At 49.8% G+C, this 20,606-nt stretch overlaps 2 protein-coding genes across 3 annotated transcripts in view; one reads left to right on the top strand and one right to left on the bottom strand.

Moving 5' to 3' along the window:
- The window catches only part of HRAS (HRas proto-oncogene, GTPase), a 39,923-nt gene extending 36,297 nt beyond the window's left edge, over nt 1-3,626 (top strand). The window contains exons 4-6 of the mRNA XM_064425104.1: nt 294-453; nt 1,152-1,276; nt 3,327-3,626. Of these exons, the coding sequence (XP_064281174.1) occupies nt 294-453; nt 1,152-1,271 (280 nt within the window). The 3' untranslated portion in view covers nt 1,272-1,276; nt 3,327-3,626. The remainder of the gene's footprint in view (nt 1-293; nt 454-1,151; nt 1,277-3,326) is intronic.
- The window catches only part of LOC135303363 (USP6 N-terminal-like protein), an 83,164-nt gene continuing 66,145 nt past the window's right edge, over nt 3,588-20,606 (bottom strand). Inside the window, exons 12-17 of one of the 2 annotated variants that reach the window (XR_010364849.1) lie at nt 19,699-19,793; nt 18,113-18,178; nt 16,623-16,722; nt 15,290-15,442; nt 12,871-15,100; nt 3,588-9,525 (exon numbers count right to left, since the gene is read on the bottom strand). Coding sequence is in view for 1 of the 2 variants with exons in the window: in XM_064425091.1 (XP_064281161.1) it covers nt 13,806-15,100; nt 15,290-15,442; nt 16,623-16,722; nt 18,113-18,178; nt 19,699-19,793 (1,709 nt within the window). In the remaining variant the exon portion in view is untranslated. Of the gene's footprint in view, nt 9,526-10,607; nt 15,101-15,289; nt 15,443-16,622; nt 16,723-18,112; nt 18,179-19,698; nt 19,794-20,606 lie in introns of those variants that run through there. The other variant, XM_064425091.1, reaches the window with a different exon arrangement.

The raw sequence follows: 20,606 nt of genomic DNA, 5'->3' as shown, positions 1-20,606 counted from the left end.
ATTTTTAACTTAAACTATCTTAAGCTCATGTCTTAATATAGATTGTCATAATTCAAGTTGTTTTGTAAATAGCTGCATTTAAAGAGCACAAGTATGTTTAGTTTTCATTTCCAGAAGTGTCCTGTTTTGCTGTTTACTCACTTGTGTGCCATAGTCATTTACATTTTCCTGAAAGCTCAACACAAGGCATTCAACAGGAGCGAGGGATAGCTGTCAGATCTTAACAAAGAAACTGGTGGGGCGTGTTCTAGACCTGCTCCTTCACTTCTTCACGTGTCCTCCTCCTCTTGCAGGGAGCAGATCAAGAGGGTGAAAGACTCAGATGATGTTCCCATGGTGCTGGTAGGGAATAAATGTGACCTCCCTGCGCGGACAGTGGAGACCCGGCAAGCACAGGACCTGGCCCGGAGCTACGGGATCCCCTACATAGAAACGTCTGCCAAAACCAGACAGGTAGGAGGAGACTTTTAAACAAAATGCTCTTTCTCTTTTCTCTCCTCCATTGCTGCCTGGAGGGGTAGGAACGGGCAGGCAGCACCTTGCAGACAGATGGGTGTTAGGGCTGGGCTGAGTTACTTCCTCAACGCTAAGTGCTGTCTCCCTCAGGATGTTCCCTCCCAGTCCAGGCTTGAGCCTTCCATCACAAGAAGGGCATAGTCATGCTGTGGCAGCAGTGAAGATGCCTTCTCAGGGCTTTCTCCAAGGCTCTGGAATAATCTTCATAGTCGCTGCAGGTCAGCTAAGCTCAGGTCACTTGGTTAACTTCATCTGTGGTCTATTTTGGCAGAGTATACCAGTTCAGAAATGATCATGCGGGGCTCCCAGAGCACAGAGGTGGAAATGGAACTGACACCTTCAGTGGTCTCAGTGGTGGCTTTTCTCTTAGGTGATAGACCTCATTCAGATGCTGAAAGCTGATGAATCTCAGGGACTTTAGAGATCATTATCCTCATGGTTGCTCATTCAGTCTTGCTCTCTTTGAGTGCCACACTCAGGTCTTGTTAGTCTTCCCAGCTTGGTTCTGTACCTTTAACTGCAATCTGCACTGCTGGACAGTGCTAGGGACACCCTGCTAGGGAGCAGAGCCACCTCCTCTCTCCACTGTCCCTCCTCAGACAGGGCAGCTGCTTCAAGCCGTGCTTTTCCCCCAGGGCGTTGAGGATGCCTTCTACACCTTGGTGCGGGAGATCCGGCAGCACAAGCTGCGCAAGCTGAACCCCCCGGATGAGAGCGGCCCCGGCTGCATGAACTGTAAATGTGTGGTGTCGTGACTATGGTAAGTGGTGGAAGCAGGACATCAGCTGCAGTGGGGGAATGTTGGAAGCAGGGCAGGAGGTGAGTGCAGATGCACTAGCCTACAAACAAGCGCCACAGGATCAACTTCAGCAGCAGGTATTGTTTAATGAAACACCTTTTGGACTGATATAGTGTTTTTCTGTGAAAACGTAGGCAAGTCAAAATTCCCACTTCCCTGAGGAAATGTATGGCAGGAAAGGGTTGTTTATTTCTCCCCCTCATTTTGTGCAACAAAATTCTATACAACTGAATATTTTAAAAAAATAATATTTTGTTGTGCTTTCCCCAGGAAAGCTTCTTCCCAGGCTGCTGCTCTGAAAGAGGAGTTTAGCTGGTGTTGAAGGTGTACAGATCACTGCATACTCACTAGACTGGCTCTAGAAGGGTTCAGATGAAGAGCTGGCTGGGTGCATTGCCTCCTAATCCACTCACATAAATTGCCTCATCCTAAAGCTTTAGAGCAGACCTGTCTCGCTGTGAAAAGTCCTGTGTTCCTCAGAAGAATTTTCCCCATTAGATAAATCCCCTGGGCTATTTGGAACTGATGCAATGTTGAGAATTAGCCATAAGGGGGCTGTTTGCTTTTATAAATTGTGTGTGCTGGAGCCAGAAACAGTATTTTTCAGATTGTTTATGTTCACTTGCCTGTTTTTCTTTTTCTTTCCTCATTTTTTTTTTTTTTAATGATGAGTTTATTTAAAATACTGCTGGATAGCAGTTAGGGAGAGTTCCTATTATTGTCCCTGCATGTGCTGGCTGGCTTTAAGTGAAAGGCCTGGAAACATCTGCCTGTGTAACCAACTCCTTCATGGCCGAAAGTTAGAGAGGGGTATCTAGGGATCTCACAAGGAGATCTATATCTAAGGATGTCTTGGACTGGGACAAATGCATGCATGAACATTGCCCTTAATGTCTTTTGGGGATTCTCCCAAGCACCTGGACTGGCCGTTCACCCCTTTAAATAACTGTGGAGTCCTAAAGAGAAGTGCACTGTATCCAGAGATGGTATTAAGAGTGTCTCGTGAAGGTGGAGATGAACAACACGTTTCCTGTGACACTTTTTGACCTAGAGGCCATGAGCATAGCAGAGCTCTTCCTCCTGCCCCCCACTCCCAAGGAAAAAAACCCAAAAAACCAGTGCTGGCAACATTTGCTTCCTATGAGCAAACACCCACCCCAGAACCCCACCCCTCCGCTCCCAGCTGAGGCGTGTGAGGTCGGCTGAATGCTGTGCCCAGCACACTTATCACTGCTAAGGGAGATTTTCCAGATGTTTGTGTCTTCCAGATGTTCAGGAGCGTTTCCTCCGGATGGGGATATGAGCTCAAGGCTTGTTTCCTGCTCTGGCTCACAGCTGACAGCATAGGCTTGGCAGGCACTGTTGCTCTCTTACACAGACTGCCAGGAGCCCAATCCTTGTCACAGCCTGGTGGCAGCACCAGCTTGGGCAAGAAGGGCTGGGAAAGGGTCACTTGGAAACACTCCTCTCTGTTAAGAGAACATGCCCTGCGAGTTGCCCATGTCTTTTTCTGTTCAGGCAGAAACTGGAACCAGACACCCCAGCTTAATCTAGCTGCAGTGCCCAAGAGCAGAGAGGGAGGAACATCAAGGCACAAAAGGAGAAGTGAGCCAAAGACATGCTGGGATTTGGGGAGAAGAAGGGTGGGTGTTGTGGCCAAAAAAATTTGGCTGCATTTGCCCTGGACTCATATTGTGGTTCCCATCATCCCTGGAGGATGTGGAAAGATCTTGCCAAACAGTGCCCCTTCCCACAAGGAGGTTCAGAAAGAGGCAGAAGGTCTGGTGTGGTGCCCAAAGCTCACCCATCACTCCACTGACTCCAAGACTTGTTCCCTTCAGCAGATGTACAGATGCTTTGCTGAGACAGGCCCAGACCTCTAAGACCTGTGTAGCATTTTGCCTTTGCTCTGTGGGCACTAACAGGATCATCCCAAAATGTGAGGAACTGGGAACAGCCTCGCTTGCTCTGACAGGGAATGGGTGCTCATGAGTGTCCTCTTGTGTTTCAGCTGTCTGGACCGTGTCTTGGCGACGTTCCCACTGTGCAGTGTGCAAGGAAAGAGGTGAAGCAAAGGAAGAAGCAAACGGATTCAGAGGAGGAGTATTGGTGGGGGGAGAGGAGCAGGAAGAAGAGGACAGGGGGAGCATGTGGCCCTCCATGGACTATCTCGCACTTCACCCAAGCCTGCGGCAAACAATTTTTTTTTTTTTATCCCCATCCCCTCATCCTTTGGCCTCCTCCCACCCCGGCAACTGTACAAAGCCACAGATTGAATCACAGTAAATTATTATTTGATTGTCTCAACAAATCACCTTGATGGCTGTGTCCTCCTTCCAGAGGCTACTGCTGCTGGTGCTCTGGAAGGATCACTGGTGGGATGGCGGGGAGGAAAGAGTGCTGAGACTTTTCTCTTCACAGACCAAGGTCATGCTGTAGATCATGGAAGTGACTGGGGTGGGAGAGACAAGCTCTTACGGCAAGATAGCTTGTCTCTGTCTCCAGCAAGTCTTTGTTATGTCCTCCCCAGCCCACCTGGAACTCTGCTGGCCCCAAGTTTTGGGAGGGTGGAAGAGTGCAACCAGTCCAAGCCTGTTCTTGGCATCTCTTGAGTACTTTGCTTTCAGCCTAGTCCTTGTGGGATTTATGACCTCAGATACAATGCCTGGAAGGGAAGAAGCATCAACGAGCAGACTGGAGAGCTGGTTTCACCTCAGTTGGTACCAGTTTGTTCCTTCCCTGATTCCTTTCCTGTCAGCTCTTTCTGGCACAAGACTTCCCTCATGTATTGTGCTCTAGAGGTATAATTGGGACTTTTTGGTCCCCTCCAGCCCTAGCTATGCTAACACCTGTATAGCACATACACCTTGGGCTGCTCCAGTAGGTACAGGTAAGCAAATCCTTGTCTACCCTGTGCACGGCTTCCTGACTGGTGAGCATGTCGAGAAGGGCTCTCCTGCACTGCAGAAGCCTAAGGCTGCTCAGCAACTAAGACTAAAGGATTCAGGCTTTCAGTCCCTGGGTTTCAAGTGGGTAAGAGTGTTTTGGATTAGGGCTAATCTGTTGGGAACTCTGTCTGCTCAGCTCTGCTCCTTTGGGGTTTTTGCCTGAGGTCTGACCTACATGCCTTTTACTTGCAGCCCCAAGACAAGGCATTGCATTCAGTGCAGTGGGTAGCTCAGTACTCGTTGTCTTTCCCTCTTCCAAGCTATTGCACAGGCTAATTTACCTGGCATCCAGAATTAGAAGCATCAAAGGGGGAAGGTGATCCAGGTGAGTGTGGCAGGGAGCTGTTCTGCATGGGCTAGCCCAGGCCTGAAGAGGTGCTGGGTTTGGCAGCCAAGGTTGGTCTGGGTTGGGAGCAGCAAGGGTGGTGTGAGTCACATGCCTCATGTGGCAAAACCAGTAAAGAAACCCTGGTCACCCCCAGCACAAAGCCACAGCCCACCCAGGGTTTCCCAGCATCCTTGCAAGCAATCTCCCATCCCACTCCCCATCCTCCATCATGCCAGGCAGCAGCAGAATTAAAGCAACAGAATTCAACTCCCATGCTCCTTGGGGGTACTGTCTTTGCTTTTGGCCTGGGCAAGAGAGGACTTGTGCTAATGGCTTGCTTTCTGTAAATGCCTGCTCTGAACTGCTGTAGGGCACAGCCCCCACCCTGGCTGCAGCTGCCTGGCACCCTGTTCCTGCAGAAGGGCTGATACCAGCTCCTGGAGTGGGAGAAGTTACCTGAGGGGAGAGTGCCCTGCCTTTAGCTGGGTGTGCTGTTTACAGCAGTGTCTGTCCCTGTGCCGAAGGACTGCTGAACCTAGTGCTGAACTCCCACTCTGAGTTGTTTCAAGTGTGAAGACTGGACGTATGGGGGTTGTTCCTAAAGTTGGCATCTTGTGCACAACTGGCCACAGGACAGCAGTACTTTGTCCTTCTAGAAGATGACATGGGGGCCCTTGCTTGGTAGTGTTACTGCACTAGGAACCTGGTGCTCTTCATCTGCAGTAGGACTTACCCCTTCCTTCCTCAGGCCCTTGGTGAAGGATGGGATAGATCTATCTGGAGGTCTTCAGAGGAGAAGTAACACTCTGGGGCTCTCTCAGGGACCTGGTGGCTCTAACCACTGAGAGTCTCCCATCATTTCTGGCTGGGAGACAAATGCCAAATACTGGGAGCTGCAGTCAAGGAAGCTGAAGAGCTCCAGGGAGTGCCAGGGCCAAGGTGTCTTCACAGGGCAGGTAATAGCTGCAGTTCCAAGAAACTGGCACATCTTGGTGAAGCTATGCTAGAACAGCACTGGCCAGAATATCAACTACTTAGAAGAGTTTGGTGAGGAGCAGGAAGTTGAAGTAATAGCATCTTTCAGAGAGGTTTCTGCACTCGGGAAGATTTTCAAGCTTGTCAGACAGTCCTGGTCAGTGACAGACTATCACAGGAGCTGGTTAGTTTTTTACTGTAACTGGGTCACAAGAAATCCAGACTCAGGTCATTGTTCAAGTCCATGCTAAAGGTTGGAGGTAGGTTAGGAGCAAAAGGAGGTGTGAAAAGCTTGACACCACAGATCGTCTCCAAAAACCACGTATTAACTTTGTATTGTCGTACTGCATCTTTGTTCCAGGAGGAAAATCACCACAGATCAAGATGCCTCAGCTGTGATCTGGTCTGATCTTTGCTGTTGGCAAAAACCAGATTGTATCACTTCCCTCAGGTGGAGCTGTTACTCTTGACTTAGGTTTTTCACTTGCTACCTTGGTGCTGATGATCTGGGGACAGGACATCATCTTGCTGGCCCCTGACAGGCAGGACATCGGTACATGAGCTCACCATGTGTTCTGATGTGCTAGCTGAACTTCTCGAGTCTGAAAGTAATACCAGGATTACAGTTTCCCTGGAGTTAATGTAGGTTTGGAGAAGAAATTGGGGGGTTAAGATGAAATTTTCAGACACTGCAGTTATTTCCCTTATGACAAGGATTCTGTTGTGTACCTCAGTTCTGCTTCAGAAGCACAGCTCAGGCGAGCAGAATGTATTTTGATTATTCCTGTTGCATAGCTGAAGCTGGAAGAGTCCACAGAGGTGAGCTTTTTGCTATATTTGAGTACATCAGCTCATCTCTGGCTGTTGTGATGTCTTCAGCTGGCCATGCCAAAGCTGAACTAAATTTGTGCTGTGCTGTGGATCTCCAGCCAGTGTGAAAACCAGCTCTGAGACGGCTTCAGTCAGCCTCCTACTGATTATGTTGAGACTGCATATCCCATGATGGAGGAGTGCCACCTTTGAACCCGTACTTAAATTACAGAAGAGCTGATGAGGTCTGTTCTAGTCTGGTCAGGTCCAGATGTCTCAGGACAGGCGTATAACACGTGTTCTTCTCTCACATCATTCAAGTGCCCCACACCCTGTTACAGAGGGGTTGGGGCTCCAGAGACATCACAGCTGAGTCAACTGCCAGAATTGCTTACAAGTCCTTAAAGATGCTGATCAAGTGCTGGAACAGATCTCATGCCTTTTGGTCTGTGAGGGCTTCCACAGGAGCATTCTCCTAAGCCAGCAGAGAGGGCGACTCCAAAGCAGGTGAGTGCACAGTGCTTGCTGAGGGCTTTGGCAAAGACCTGGGTTGTGCAGGAGCTGGCAGCAATGACTCAGTGCTGGGGAGAGACCTGAGATGTGAGGGTGGTGGTGGGGGAAGCTGAAAGAAAGGCTGAGTATTACAGAGCAGCTTTGGCTAAATGCTGGCCTCATCCTCCTCGCCTGCAGTTGTGGTTTGGTAGAGGAGCAGACCCAGGTTTCCCATCTGGACTACAGCCACTGTTGCACATCTTTCCAGCCTAAGCAGTACTTCTGTATCACTTCTTGCCTTCACCATAAAGGTAAGCAAAGCCACTCAAGAAACAGCTTCCCCAAGCCTGAGGTTATCTAAGTCTGTAGGCTTAGATGTCCCAGGAGCAGGGCTCTGATGTGAGGCCAGGCTGAGCAGCCTCCAGGGCATCAGAGTGGCCCAGGTTCTTAATGGGATGGTTGGAAGTGGGGCTTGTGATACTGCATCCCATGTAGCCACAGGTACCTCTAAGGGAGCTCATACCAGTTTTGGACAAAATTGAAAATTTCTTAGTTTACTTTTCTCTGTGTCTTAGGAGGAGCCTGTTTTACTATGTGGAAGAATAGCCAGGATTTAGTGACTCCAGTTTCTTGGACTTGTGTCTTCATGTGTGCCTTCTAAGTCTTCTCCATCCCCATCTTGGACTCTTGTAAATGCTGCCAGGGAGTAAGGATGCCCATGGGATGGGTCCACCTGCTGCATCTCCTGGTGAGATGTTTGGTGGTATCCTGGTGTCCACATCCTTCTAGGTGAAGAGGATGCTGGTGTATGCCCTGTGGGCCTCCTTAGCTGCTGAGGCAGTAGGATTTGGGAGATGGTTTGGGAAGCTGTCAGACCTGCCTCTTTAAACTGCCAGGCTGTTATTTTCTCCATATACTGCTTTATACTTCGGGATGTGCTGTAGGAAGGGAGTGACATTGCTCAGAGGATGGTGTGACAGCCACCATCCTGGCGACCAGCAGCTGGTGGGAAGAGGAAGAGGCAGATGGGCTTGGCCCCATGTGCAACCACTTTGCTCTTTCTATGGGTCGAGTGCAGGGTGTGTATCTTAAGAGAGCCATGGCACCAGCCCTAGTGAGGGCTACTGGGACTGGGGATGCCCTTGATCTGCTCCCCAAGTCCCATCCACTGCTGCATGTCCCCTCTGCAGCACACAAGGAGCACGACAGCAGCACGCAGCCACAGCAGCAGGTGACGGATGACAGCGCAGCAGCACCACCATGGCAGTAGGACACAGCAGCACGTGAGCAGCACAGCAAGGCCAAGAGGAAGAACACTCTCAGGCCCAGCCAAACTCTAACTGCCTCTGCATAACTGGCTGGGGCACAAAGCTGCCAGACACAGCACACCCATCTCTCTCCCCCTGCTATATCCTGGGAGCAGAGCCTAAAGCAGCACAAAGCCTTGCTCCCTCCCGCAGCTTGTCTGCTCCAGGCTCCACTTAGCATCAATTATTCAGTGCCAAGTGGCTGAAGCCTTGTGGAGGCATGCAGTGGTTGATGAGCTTTCCATGTCGTGGGAGGTGGGCAGGGATGGTGATGAGCACAGCTGGGGCTTGGCTGAGAGTCAGCGAGCAGTGAGGACAGACCTGCTCTCCTGCCTGTCCCAGCTCCTGCAGCTGCTGGTTTGGCTGTTCTTGAGCCAGGAAGAACAGGAGCCACAGGGGTCTGCCAGGGCACCAAAGCTGAGCACAGCTTGGGGAGTTTGCAATTCTGCCTTGGGAACCAGCCCTGGGAGCTGGAGAGCTGCTGTGACAACAGCAATGGCTCCACCAGGAAAAGGGGGATGTTAATACTGGCAAATACCAAGTGCAGAGGAAGAGGCAGTGGGAGGACCAGTCCCTGGCTGATAAGACCTCTAGGATTTAATCAGCAGCCTCAACACCATCTATGACACTCATTTGCTACTGGTCCCAATGATGTCCATCAAGTGGGTATCTGTAACCTTGGGCTTTGGGATTGTCCTAATATTTGTCCCCTGCTAGCAGCAGTCAGGCCCTGGGGGGCACAGGAGGGGGCAAGGGGTACTGGAATGACACAGGAGCTGTCTACCCTCCCATCCCCTCAGGGACATGAGCACCTCCCTGCTGCAAGGAGCATGCCATGACCTGGTGCTGCTGGTGCTGTTTAATGGAGGAACACAACCCTCAAACCTAGCACAACTCACGTTCTCTTGAGGAAGCTGCCCTTCTGGACACTTCTGCTCTCTCCTTGACAGGGATGCTGTTTAAGCAGTTGGATAAATGCCATTTCTGAACCCTGCACTCCCTGTCACGTAAGTAACCATGGCAGATGTTCAAACCTGGTCCCAGCTGGCACTGCCTGAGAGCCAACAGGTTCACAGGAGCTGGTGGCTGGGAGGTGACACAAAGCAGCATGTGCAATGAGGCTGCTTGTGAGCACCTGGAACACAGGAGGGATGAGGTTTGCTTCTCTCCAGCCTGGGGATCTCACCCTTGGTCACAGTGCTGCATCCCTGTGCTGGCATCCAGTGTGAAATGGCACAGATGTGTGAAGAGCTGCATCCTCAGGCTGCTTCTGTGACAGTAAACTGTAGTGTTCAGTGGTGCTGGGGCTTTCTTTTTGTTTTTCTGTGGTGTTTCAAGCCAGATTTTAACCTGTTAATATAAATGAGCTAATTTAAGGGCACTGGAGAACAATTTTTGTTCCTGTTTGACCTCTTAAGTGTGGCAGGGCAGTAACAGAAGCAGGAAAACCAGCCTACAGCAGTGGGTGATAGACACACGGGGATTTCAGGCACTGCCAATTTCAGGCACTGCTCTTAAGTCCTAGGGTGCCCTTTAGCTACTTCAGACCCCTCCACCTGCTGTCAGTCTTTGTGCCCTCTGTGCTACTGTGGCAGAGACAGATGCCCTGTGTTCACCATAAACATGCTGCTTAACACTAAGTGGCAGCTTTCTCTCAGGGGAGCCAGAACACTGCTCACATTTAACACCTCAAAGGCAGCAGTACCATCATCATGTAAGCCCAGGAAGCCCTGGCTATAAAATCTGGGGTGTGTCAGAGGTACTGCTCACGCACAGCTTTTCAAAATGCATCTTCAGCTGTCAGCAGCACCACCTTACACTCCCAGTGGCTGCTGTAAACGTGACTCAGCCCTGACTCACGAGTGTGAGTCGCACCCACCCACCCGCTGTGCGAGGAGCTGTGTCCACCCGTTCCCCCTCCCATCCAGCCCTCCCTACACTGCCTACAGGCAGAAAAACAAACTCCAAACACAAAATCTTGGCCAAAAACCAGCTCCAGCAGTGCTGCTGATCAGCAGCTGTGTGTCAGAAGGGATGCTGCCCTTTGCTCAGCTGGGAGAGGACGGTGGTAAGTAGAAAAGAGCATTTTGCTTTCCACTGCTGCCAGGGATGCCTGGATTTAATTACAACAGAAAATCAGGGAGGAAAGCAGAGATGGAGCAGGAGGGACCTGTTGCAGCTGAAGCATACACAGTGAACCAAGCTAAAAGTCACCAGGAGAAGGCAACGTGTCTTGGTGCAGCTTCTGTTCCTGTAAGAAAACTTGTGGAGTCTGAATTTATGCTAAACTTCTTTAACCATTATTACTACAACCAGGTAAAACACAGCATCAAACACTCTGGACAGTTTGGATCAGCATAAAAAAGAACGATTGATTTTTTTTTTCCAAAAACCCATTCCTTTAAAAAAACCAAACTGAACAAACAAAAAGGCAGACATAAAAATGTTTTTTTCTTAAAAGTAATAATTATAATACATTAGAAAGAGTCATGGAAGAAGCGTTCCACGCTGTAAACAAGAATAGCAAATAAAAAGGAAAGCAGACGGTAGCCAGGCTCTCAAAGTGCATGGCCAAGAAACCCTAACCTCAGCCTCTGGCCCCTGCTGGAGCTGGATCTCGTGGCTCCTGCTCTCTGCCAGTGCTGCAGCCACTCAAAGTGCTCTATCACAAACAAACAACACAAAGAAAAACAAACTAAACCTAAAAAACCCCAACCCACAGCATTGGTCTTTACCTCTACATGGAAGGCAGCAAGGGCAGCATTGTGTCAGGGCTGCAAGGGCAAGGATGGGGGGAGCTGCTTTCCCATGTTTGCTCACAGTAAGAGTGGTTTTTGCTGAGGGGTCGAGACTGTTGCAGGGGGCTGAGCAGGGCTGCAAGTAGCTTGGTTAGGTAATTTGTCCTGCTGAGCTGCCACCCTCATCCTTCTCCTTCCCTTCCTATTCCCAGCAAAAGAGCTGAGGCTGGGCCAGGCCTTGCTGCCACAGACCCACCATGGCTGCAGCTTTGTCTGCAGCAAGAGGTGGAGGAAGAGACAGGAGCAAGCATCTTCTTGGGGATCATGCATTGATATGTTCCAGCATCACACCAAGGACAGAAATGCATGTTGCTGGTGGTTCCCTCAGGCCTGAAGATGACTGAGGACCTTGCTGCTCATTCCCATTAGGGCTTGGAGAGAAAGACAACTCCTACCCCTTCCCCATCAAAATTCATGTTGAACATCATGCACCAAATGCCATGCAGTGAGTACTGTGCATCTGACAGCTCTCCAAAGTTAGAGCAAACCTCAGTTTTAAATGTTAATACTGCAAAACATCCCAGACATACTGTGTGAGGAGTCTGGGTGCACAAGCAACATGATGTGCAAAGGCTGTGTGCCTGAAATGAGGGAAAATGGGTTAACAAGGGGAGAGAGGTCTCAGGTCTTGCAAGCATGATGCTCAGATGCATTAGAAAGAGTCCTAGGTGGGCTTCAAGGAGAGGACAGAGCCCCAAGCTACAGAAGCCAAGTCAAGATGTGACCAACAGCTCTCAGATGCTTCTTGTTGCTTCCCAGTGAGCTCCTGTGGCCAGTGGGCTGCTAGCAAAAGGCAATGGATATCTGTCCTGAAATACTGCTCAGGTATTTTAACACACAAATAACGTTTAACTACACACAGTTATGGAAAAACATACTCTAAATTAAAAACAATTCACATGCCATTGTCCTAGAAAGGACCTGTGGTGTCTTAAAACACAAATACTGAACATTCAAAGAGCACTTTTCCTCAAACAGCAATGCTTGACTCCTCACAACACCCCTGCGAGGTAGCTAATAAGAGTTATCCCTGCTCTGCAGAGGGAGAGGATGGGCAAGGTTGGAGGCTCAGTGGAAGATGGGGCCTGGGCCAGAGCTGGGGTTCCAATGAAAGCTGAGGGTGCTGTGGTCTGGCTGGCTACATCCAAACAAAAATCCAGTGCTCCCTTTGATACTCCCTGCTGCAAACATAAACCACCACACGTACACAAGGCAAAATAAACCCTGATAAATCGTAGAACCATAGAATATGCTGAGCTGGAAGAGATCCACCAGGATCATCAAGTCCAGCTCCTAAAACCCACAAAGTAATTTAGTGGAAGTTTTCTGCTGGGCTTTCAGGTAGGCTTTAGATCAGGTTATGCAACTGAAGCAGCCTGTGAGATTAAAAAATTAGTTTTCAAGGTCTCCTTAGAACTTAAAGGAGCTTTTGCCCAGGAACTCTGTTGAAGGAATGGGAATCCCACTTGCAGTCCCACCTAAGATGGCACTTGCAGCTACCCCCTCTGGACAGCAAAGTCAAATTCAGCATATCTGGCCTACGTCCTGCTTTTTCACTGATCTGCCTTCCTGATAAAGTCCCTTCACCTCTAAGGGTGAAGTAAATGCTGGAACCAGAATTTTGGACCAGCTCTTTATATGGGGTGTTTCCCCAGATCCCTGCACATCTCCAGCCAATGGCCTGGGCTGTGCAGCAGCTGCACCTTGGGATGGGGAGGAGATGGACAGACCTCTAGGACTTGGTGCATGAAGGGCAAGTGGGCACCCATCATGTCCAAGTTTCCTTCCTGTCGTTAATTCTCTGTGGACTCAACCAGAAGGGCTGAGATCAGGTTCTGGGCAATGTGCTCCCCCTTCCCCAGTTCCCATTCCCTTTCCACTCTGACACTTAACTTACTCAAAGCAAAAGTGGACTTATCTGGGGCACTGTGATTGGATGCCATCACATGTCCAGCAGCTTGGTAGTGCAGGCAGGTTTCCCGAGCCAGCAGCCCCTTTTCCTGTTTGGGGAACAGAAAGGCAGCGAGCCTGCTCGCTGCACTGGCCCTGGGAAGGAAAGGCCAGCAGAAAGGGCACTCAGCCCAAGAGACCAGGCTCCACCTTTGTCACTGTCCTTGTCACCCTGAGAACCTGGGAAAGAACCACTCTGCTGGCAGCTCCACACTGGGGTGACCAAGGAGATGTCCAAGGGACTCAGCAGCTGTTAAATCTGTCCTCCTAAACACCATCCACCACAGCAGCAGGAGCCAGACACAGCCGGGCACTGCTTTGTGGAATTGCATAGAGGGGGCAGCGGGCTGCCTGTGTCCTGCCAGGATGCCATGGCAGTGCCTGGAAATTCTGCTGCCTGCAACTGCAGGTCTGGGAAATGAAATAAAGATCTATTGCTACAAAGGCCTTTAAAAGCAATGCTGTAGCTGTGCCGATGGGGCGTTGTAAAGAAAGCGTTTCAGATTCTGACACCTTGTGCCTGCTTGCTTGGTCGTGGGTTCCCACAGCAGACAGGAGCAGGAGAAAACGCGCAACAAACCCACCAGCCCTGCCTCTTTCCCCAAGTGATGAGACTTGGGGAGCTTTGAGGAACAAAAAATGAAAGCATTTTCCAATTTGTCCACAGGAAACATGCAAATCCAATCTGCTGGTGTCTCCTAGCGCTGGTGGGCACCGCTTCGTCTCCTCGCTGGGCGCTCGTACCAAAGCACAGCTTGATGTGCAATGGTGCTGTGCTGTCACCCTGACAGCCCTGCTGACAGAAGGGGATCCTGCAAATGGGGCAAGGGTGCTTCTCCAGAACCCACTTCTTCTCCCTTAACTTCCCCTTCCCCATCCCCACTAGAATGTCACCGATTTGGGCAGCTTTGCCATGGAAGGAGAGCCTGAAAGGAAACTGTTCTCTGAGCGGGATTTGGCAACCTGCGGCGGTAATTTTGGTTTGGGGCTCAGCGGGGGTCGTGGGGCTTTCAGTGCATTTAATGGTTTCTGGAGGCTTTTCTGGACCTCTGCCTCCTCTGGGTCTGCCATAAGAGGTGGTGGCATGGAGGTGGTAGGCAGAGGATGTCCAGTCTCTGACAGAGGCAATGCCACCTGCTTTCTGTTCAAGAAGTCCTGCTCTGTCGCATGGGCCAGATGGAGTGGAGTGGTGGTTTTGATAACGACATAGGGGCTGTTCCCTTCCACCAGAGGGGACGGTGCCCGCTGGGTGGGGCAGCCCTCGGCCATCCCTGCTGCCTCCGGCTCTCTGCTGGACAAGATGGGCACACTGCCCCCTGCCTGCCTGTGCGCGGGCAGCACGCCCACGGCCTCGGGCCAGCGCGTGCTGCTGGTGGCACTGCCCAGCCCGTTGTGCTGCAGGCTGAGGAGCTCTCCTGTGGATGCGGCTTTGGATGCCGAGTGCTTCAGGCCCATTTTGTCCGGCAGCACCGCCCTGCAGTGCCTGTCATCCGCCGCCTCCTCCCCGCGCTCGCTCTCGGGGGAGCCATCGCTCTGTGAAGTGCAGGAGAGCTGCTGGCAGCCGGCTGGCAGAGGATGGGGGGCTGCTTCAAGCACTGCGTCTCTGCTCAGGGAAGATGCCTGTTCTCCTGCTGGCAGGGCAGCGGGATTTGGCTGCCACACTGCCTGGTCCGTAGAGGAAAGCTCAGCGGTGCTGGAGTCAGGAGGAGCCGGCCTGTTTTGGAGAGAGGAGTCTAAGGAGCTGTGTTCAGCTGGGGCATGGAGGGAGACTCCATGGTCCACCACGGCACAGCCAGGAGCAAGAAGAGGCTGCTCTGGAGGCAGGACTGTGGGCAGGAGGTGTTGCTGGGCCTGCGTCTCGCTTGCCTTCAGAAGAGATGATGGCTGCCCGTCCATGATGGGCTCCACCTGACCCTCCTCATCTGGTGGCTGCCCACCCGGAACGGGCACGTTTGTTGCTTCAGCTGCTTCACTACCCTGGAAGGTGAGAATCCTCGCTTCCACCACTGTCACTCCTCCTGGTGTGCCAGGAACTTTGTGGCGATGGGGCTCCCTGTCTGGGGTGTGCTCACCCACCTGGCCATTCTGGCCATTGGCTGCTGTGTTTTCCTTTATGGCTACTGGGTTGAGGGAGAGCTCCAGGCCCAGGGGTTTCCTTGGAAACTCCTCAGGCTTTGCTGCATTGGAAGCAGAGAAAACAAAATAAAACCCAAACTGTGCATGAGTTTGTGTTTGCATGCTCTGAATGTAAGGAAGACAGTGCTTCCACACAACGGGTGCCAGCCTCTCTGGGCTACCCTGGCTCCCAGCCACACCAGCAGGATGCTCTGGTCCCTGCTGGGCTGCCCACCTTGCCCTCTACCCACCTGGTGGGGGCAGGTCAAACTTCATCTTGCGCAGTTCAGTCATTGACACCTGCAGCTGCTCGATGACAGCATCGTCCTCGTACTGCAGGGAAGCAGCAATTTTCTCCTGCAGAAATTCACGTAAATCTTCCAGTGCCATCTTCAGCAAGCGCTCTGGGGGATGGGAGAAAGGAGTAATAGCAGTGGCACAGACAAATTTCAGGGTAGTACAAGTGTAAGTTACACCACACTTTGGTTTTATCTGGGATTCTGTTGCTGTTCCCACTCCACAGTGGGACAGCCTGAAGGCTTTTGCCTCTCTCCCACCTCCCCAATATTGCTCAGGGTCATCAATCCATGTATATATCCATGCCACCTGAGCAGTAGCTTCTCAGTGGCAGGACAATAGCAGGGCTGGGAGCTGTGCTGATGAGGATGCAGGGTTTAGGCCATTTCTGGAAGTTCTCACCAATGCCTCTAGGAGGAGGAAAAGCTCCATGAGACAGGCCCTAAGCGTCAGGCTGAACAGCAGCTGCCAGCAGCTGCCACCACCAGCCAGGGATGCAGGAAGAGGTGCTGGCCCTTACAAAGGTTGCAGACAGGGATGGGATAAGGCAGAAATGGGTTATAGGAAGAGATGTCAACCCGCACTACACATTCCTCAGGGAGGTGAGATTTTACAGCCAAACTGAAACATCTGCCTGCCAGTTTTCCATTTTCTGCAGACAAATAGGATACTTTAAGATTTATTTATGGGTAGCCCGTTCTTTGTTTAATTGAGGGAAGAACAGGGTGGCTGTTTGCAGAAGCCAACACATGTAGTCCATAAATTCTGCTGCCCAAAGGTTCTCATCACACACTCCTGGCCCCAGATGAAGGCCAAAAGAGTGACACAGCAAGGCTATCAATTTATGGGAGTGAAGGGGTTCAAAGATCTTGAGGCAGAAACATCACTGCCTTAGTGTTATGCAAGACAACCAGGTTTGGATCATTTTAGAAGTGTATTACTGGATTTATTTGTCCCTTTACAGACTTTTCAGTTGAGCCACCATATAAAGTTCTGCAGACAGATGGGCTGCTGCCTGTATTGCCCCTAAAAGCAATTTGTGGGGAGTAGTACATAGGAAGAGGCAGCTGAGAGCATTTCAGGTGTGGTTTCTGTGTGCTGAGCACAGCAAGTCAACCCTTGTGGCATCTCATTTCTCATTTCCTCCCCTGGACTGTGCCTTTTGTGGCCAGCACAGGGCACCAAAAGGTTGTAAGTGGCCAGCAAGGCTTTTCAGGTCAGCAGCACAAGGGTGGCCCAGCACAGTGCCACCAGAGCCATAGGGGATGCAATCAGGTGGGACCTTACTTTTGTGCAGTTTGAGGATGGTGTAAGCCATGGCTGTCAGCACCCGCTCCCCTTCCAGGATGTAGATATCCCACAGCCGCAAGGTCAGCGTGAATGGGGTCTGTTTCAAACACACAGACAAATCACAGATGGGATGATGCAACAGAGACTGCTGCCATCACTGCATCACCTTGCACCAAATCACACAACAGGGCTAGGCTTTGCAAGTGAGGAATTCATCTAAAACACAAAAATGTCTTTTATCATCTATGGCTTTGCCTTAAAGCTAATGAACTTGGGTGGCCGGGGAAATATTTAACCCATCCATGGATGCAGAAAAAAGAGAAACTTCCCTCACAAGCATGCTAGCATGTGGATTCCCCTACCCTGGAGAGAGTACCATAATCTTTCAGCCTTGTGAGCACAAAAACCAGCTTCTGTATCCATCCAGATTTCCCAGGAGGGCTATTTATGGGATAGGTCTGAAAGCCCAATGATGCATCACTAAGCATTTTAAAAAATCGTTTATCTGGTGTCCAAAGAAGAGTTTTTTCTTATATACAGACTTATTTCTGCCTGCTAAAAACACCTCTACAAAAGGTTTTCATTTGCACCCAAACCCAATCTGACAAACAGGATTGAACTGATACCCAAAGTGAGGGAGCAGCCCATACCTCCCACCAAAGAGTGAGGCACCTTACCAATATAGAAATTAATATTAATCCTACTGAGATGTTTAGGTTCAAATTTAGGATACTGCACTGACTCTCCAGAGTTTGGCACAACTGACCATCGCAGCTCTTTTACCACACACTACTGCAGTTAAAGGGATTGTGCATTTTATAGAGCTTTTAGTGGCAAAAGGAGTGAGCTCCCTCTCAAGGGGAAGGGGCCATCCACTGTTTTATAGAAGACAGGGCAGCAGAAAATTGAGACTGGAGCACACAGATGTCCTAAATATTAGCAAGTCTGGACATTGCATTCAAGTCCAGTAAGCACAATGCTGACCCTAAAAATAAAATAGTCTTGGCTCAGAACTAGCAAATTAGCTCTGGACAAATCAGAGTAATTTTCTCTCACTTCCACCTTTCCAGTCCCAGTCAGCTCCTTTGCCTGCAGCTGCTGCACTGCTGTTTGTTGAGGTTTGTGCCCCCAGCTCTTCTTCCTTCTATGTTGTCTCCAGAGCCAAAGTGTGGTTAATTGCCTTTGCAGCAGTGCCAGTGGGCAAGAGAAAGATCTCTCCTGATTCTGGAGTTTATACTGCTGATGCTGAGCCATCTCCCTGCAACTGCTTGTGATAAGGCAGCAGGAATTGGCTTGTCATCAGTGACATGCAGTTATTTTTACCGTCTCCCTTATTAATTTTTTTCTGCCTTATGACAGTGTGCATAATATCACACCTTATAAAATATTAACATCTTCTTCAAAGTATGATATTTACAAAAAAACACAGGCAGATTAACCATCCATGCAAACAGCAGAGCAGCAAAAAACCCCCAGAGCATCCTCACCCGGTCAATGAAACACTGCAGGAACCACTTGGTTGTGTAAATCCCGGTGGTCATCTGCTCCTTGTCCTGGGGGAAGACAGCAAAGTGAGACAGGCATTTCACCAGGCTGGTTACTGGAGGTTCAGGCAGCTCATAAGGCTTTGGGGGAGGCTGGTTGATTGGTTTACTTATTCTGGGATCTGGGTGCAGGATATGGCTGTGATTCATCTCCCATCTCCCAAGAAAGCCCCCTTGGCTTTACACACAGGTGTTGAAGCCCTGCTTTGGCCCTTTGCCCAAGACATCCATTGAACCTGGTCCTCGATGTGGCCAGACTTCAGCCATAGCATTGGAAAGGAATTTCTGGGAGCTTTTTTGGCCTAATACCTACTCCATGGATTTATAAAAACTTTTCAAGAACTCAAACCATTCTCTCCTTGCAGACTACCATTTTTGTTTCCATAGCAATTCCCATGTAAGCACAGTCAAGGCAGCTTTGGAAGCACCACCTCATTTACATGGCATGGCTGCTGCAGGAGCAGGACAGCCTGACAGGCTAAGGAAAACCCTCAAAACCTCATCATCACCACCTCAGTCTAACGCTTCTCCATCTGGTGCCCAGTGCTGGGATGTGTGCAGAGCTGACATGACCTCTGCTGCAAAGCCAACAAAGAAATGGGCATGGGAAGAGAAAGAAGCCCATAGGATGAATGGCCAGCTCCAGCCTTTGCTTCTGGCTGGTGCTGTGCACCTGCAAGCCTGGAGAGCCTTCAGGAGCAGGAGGAACAAACAGCTTTCTAAGTTATTACCATCCCCTCCTCTCCCATGACTATAATTAAGTGAAAACCTAACATGGCTCTGTTTTACTTTTACAGCCATTTTTGCAGCATGTTGCTGTTGCAGATGATGGTCATACAAACATCTTTTGCTGGAGATGGGGGCTACAAAGCTTCTTGGGAGCATAAGAAAACTTTAGGAGTCTGGCCACTGAACACCATCTGTCTACACCAAATGCAAAGGGGGCCAAGGCAACAGAAAAGAAGGGAGAAAGCAGGTGCTGCAAAACAGTGGCCTGGACATATGACTGGAGTTGGTGTGCCCTGCAGATGCTCCTGCAGCCACCAAATGTGCCTGTACCATTTGCTAGAGAAAAAAAGCAACTGGACATGCCGAAGCAACAAAACACCCAGCAAATCTTATGTGCCTCTGACTTAAAACAACAGCAAAGCATTTGGAGCAAATAATTAGTCTGCAATAAGACTCCAGACAGACCAGCATCAGCCTTTGGGCCTTGCAGCTGGTGTAAGCACACAGCCCATCCTCACTGCTGCTCCTCCTGCTGCACGCTCTGCAAGCCTTCCTGGCTCTCCTGGGAAGCCTTTACATTTTAGCAGTCCCTCCACTAATGATGATCAACAAGCAAATGATTACCATTCACCTCAGCAAGATTTGGGCAACCCATTTAATAAATGCCTGCCTCTGCAGCTGAAGCAGTCCTATATGGTTAGAAATACATTAGCTGTTCATCTGTTTGGCAGAACACTATATGAACTGCTTTATCATTAAAATGTGGCATTATTACAGGAAGACTGACAGTAAAGAGATACCATGTGCTTCTTCAGTTTGGGGAACAGTTTGTTTAAAATTTGCTCATGGTGGGCTTGAAACCTCTGCAGCTTCGGGAACCCAGGAATGAAAAAACCTTAAAAAGAAAAGACAAGAGAAGCAAAAATCAGGTAAGCTCTGCAGCAGTGACAGGGATAGACTGATTATTTATAAACTCATCTCTTGCATCGCCTGTTGAAATTGGCTGAACAACAGGGTGCCCAGCTACCTCCTTTCACCTTTCTTTCTAGAGGTCACCTCTCACCCCATGTGGGTAACAGGACCCTCACACCAAGCCCAGCTGGTCCTTCTCACCCAGCTCCCATTGCCTGCCTGCAACTTGGCTTGGCCAAGAGCTCTCCGAATACACCTCAGTGCTTAGCAAGGTTCAGAGAAAAGCTGAAGATGTTTGAACACCACAAGCTTGTTCAGTGCCCTGTAATGTATATTTAAGACTGTCCAAAGTTATCAAGCCATAAGGTTTAGCTCTCTGCCCATGAAATAACCCTCTGTGCATAGATTACTGCTAACCACAAGTAAGATGAAAGGATGTTTAATGTGTTTGAAGTAAAATAATACAGCACACATTTAATGGAATTACATCTACATTTACTGTGGATACTCTTGGATGTACTTCTATGAGACTTCTTATAAACTCATAACCTTGAGTTAATTGATTGCCAAGGGCAAGGAACCCTGGAGGCAGGACAGCGCTTCTGTGAAAGTGTTAATTACTGAGCTCTAAAGCTCAGGTGGATAAAACTCTTTTTTTTGATAAGAGCTTGTCTGCCTCCAAGAGTGAAGTTCAGCTCCCCAGTCAGGCTGCGCAAGTAGTTAAGCCTCACCCACTTTAATTAAACAAATATGTGAGGAGAAACAAAGCTCTACTGACCAACCTGAACAATCTTCC

This window comes from Passer domesticus, chromosome 6 (genome assembly GCF_036417665.1).
Source record: "Passer domesticus isolate bPasDom1 chromosome 6, bPasDom1.hap1, whole genome shotgun sequence".
Taxonomy (NCBI): Eukaryota; Metazoa; Chordata; class Aves; order Passeriformes; family Passeridae; genus Passer; species Passer domesticus.
This window is presented reverse-complemented; position numbering and strand designations above follow the sequence as displayed.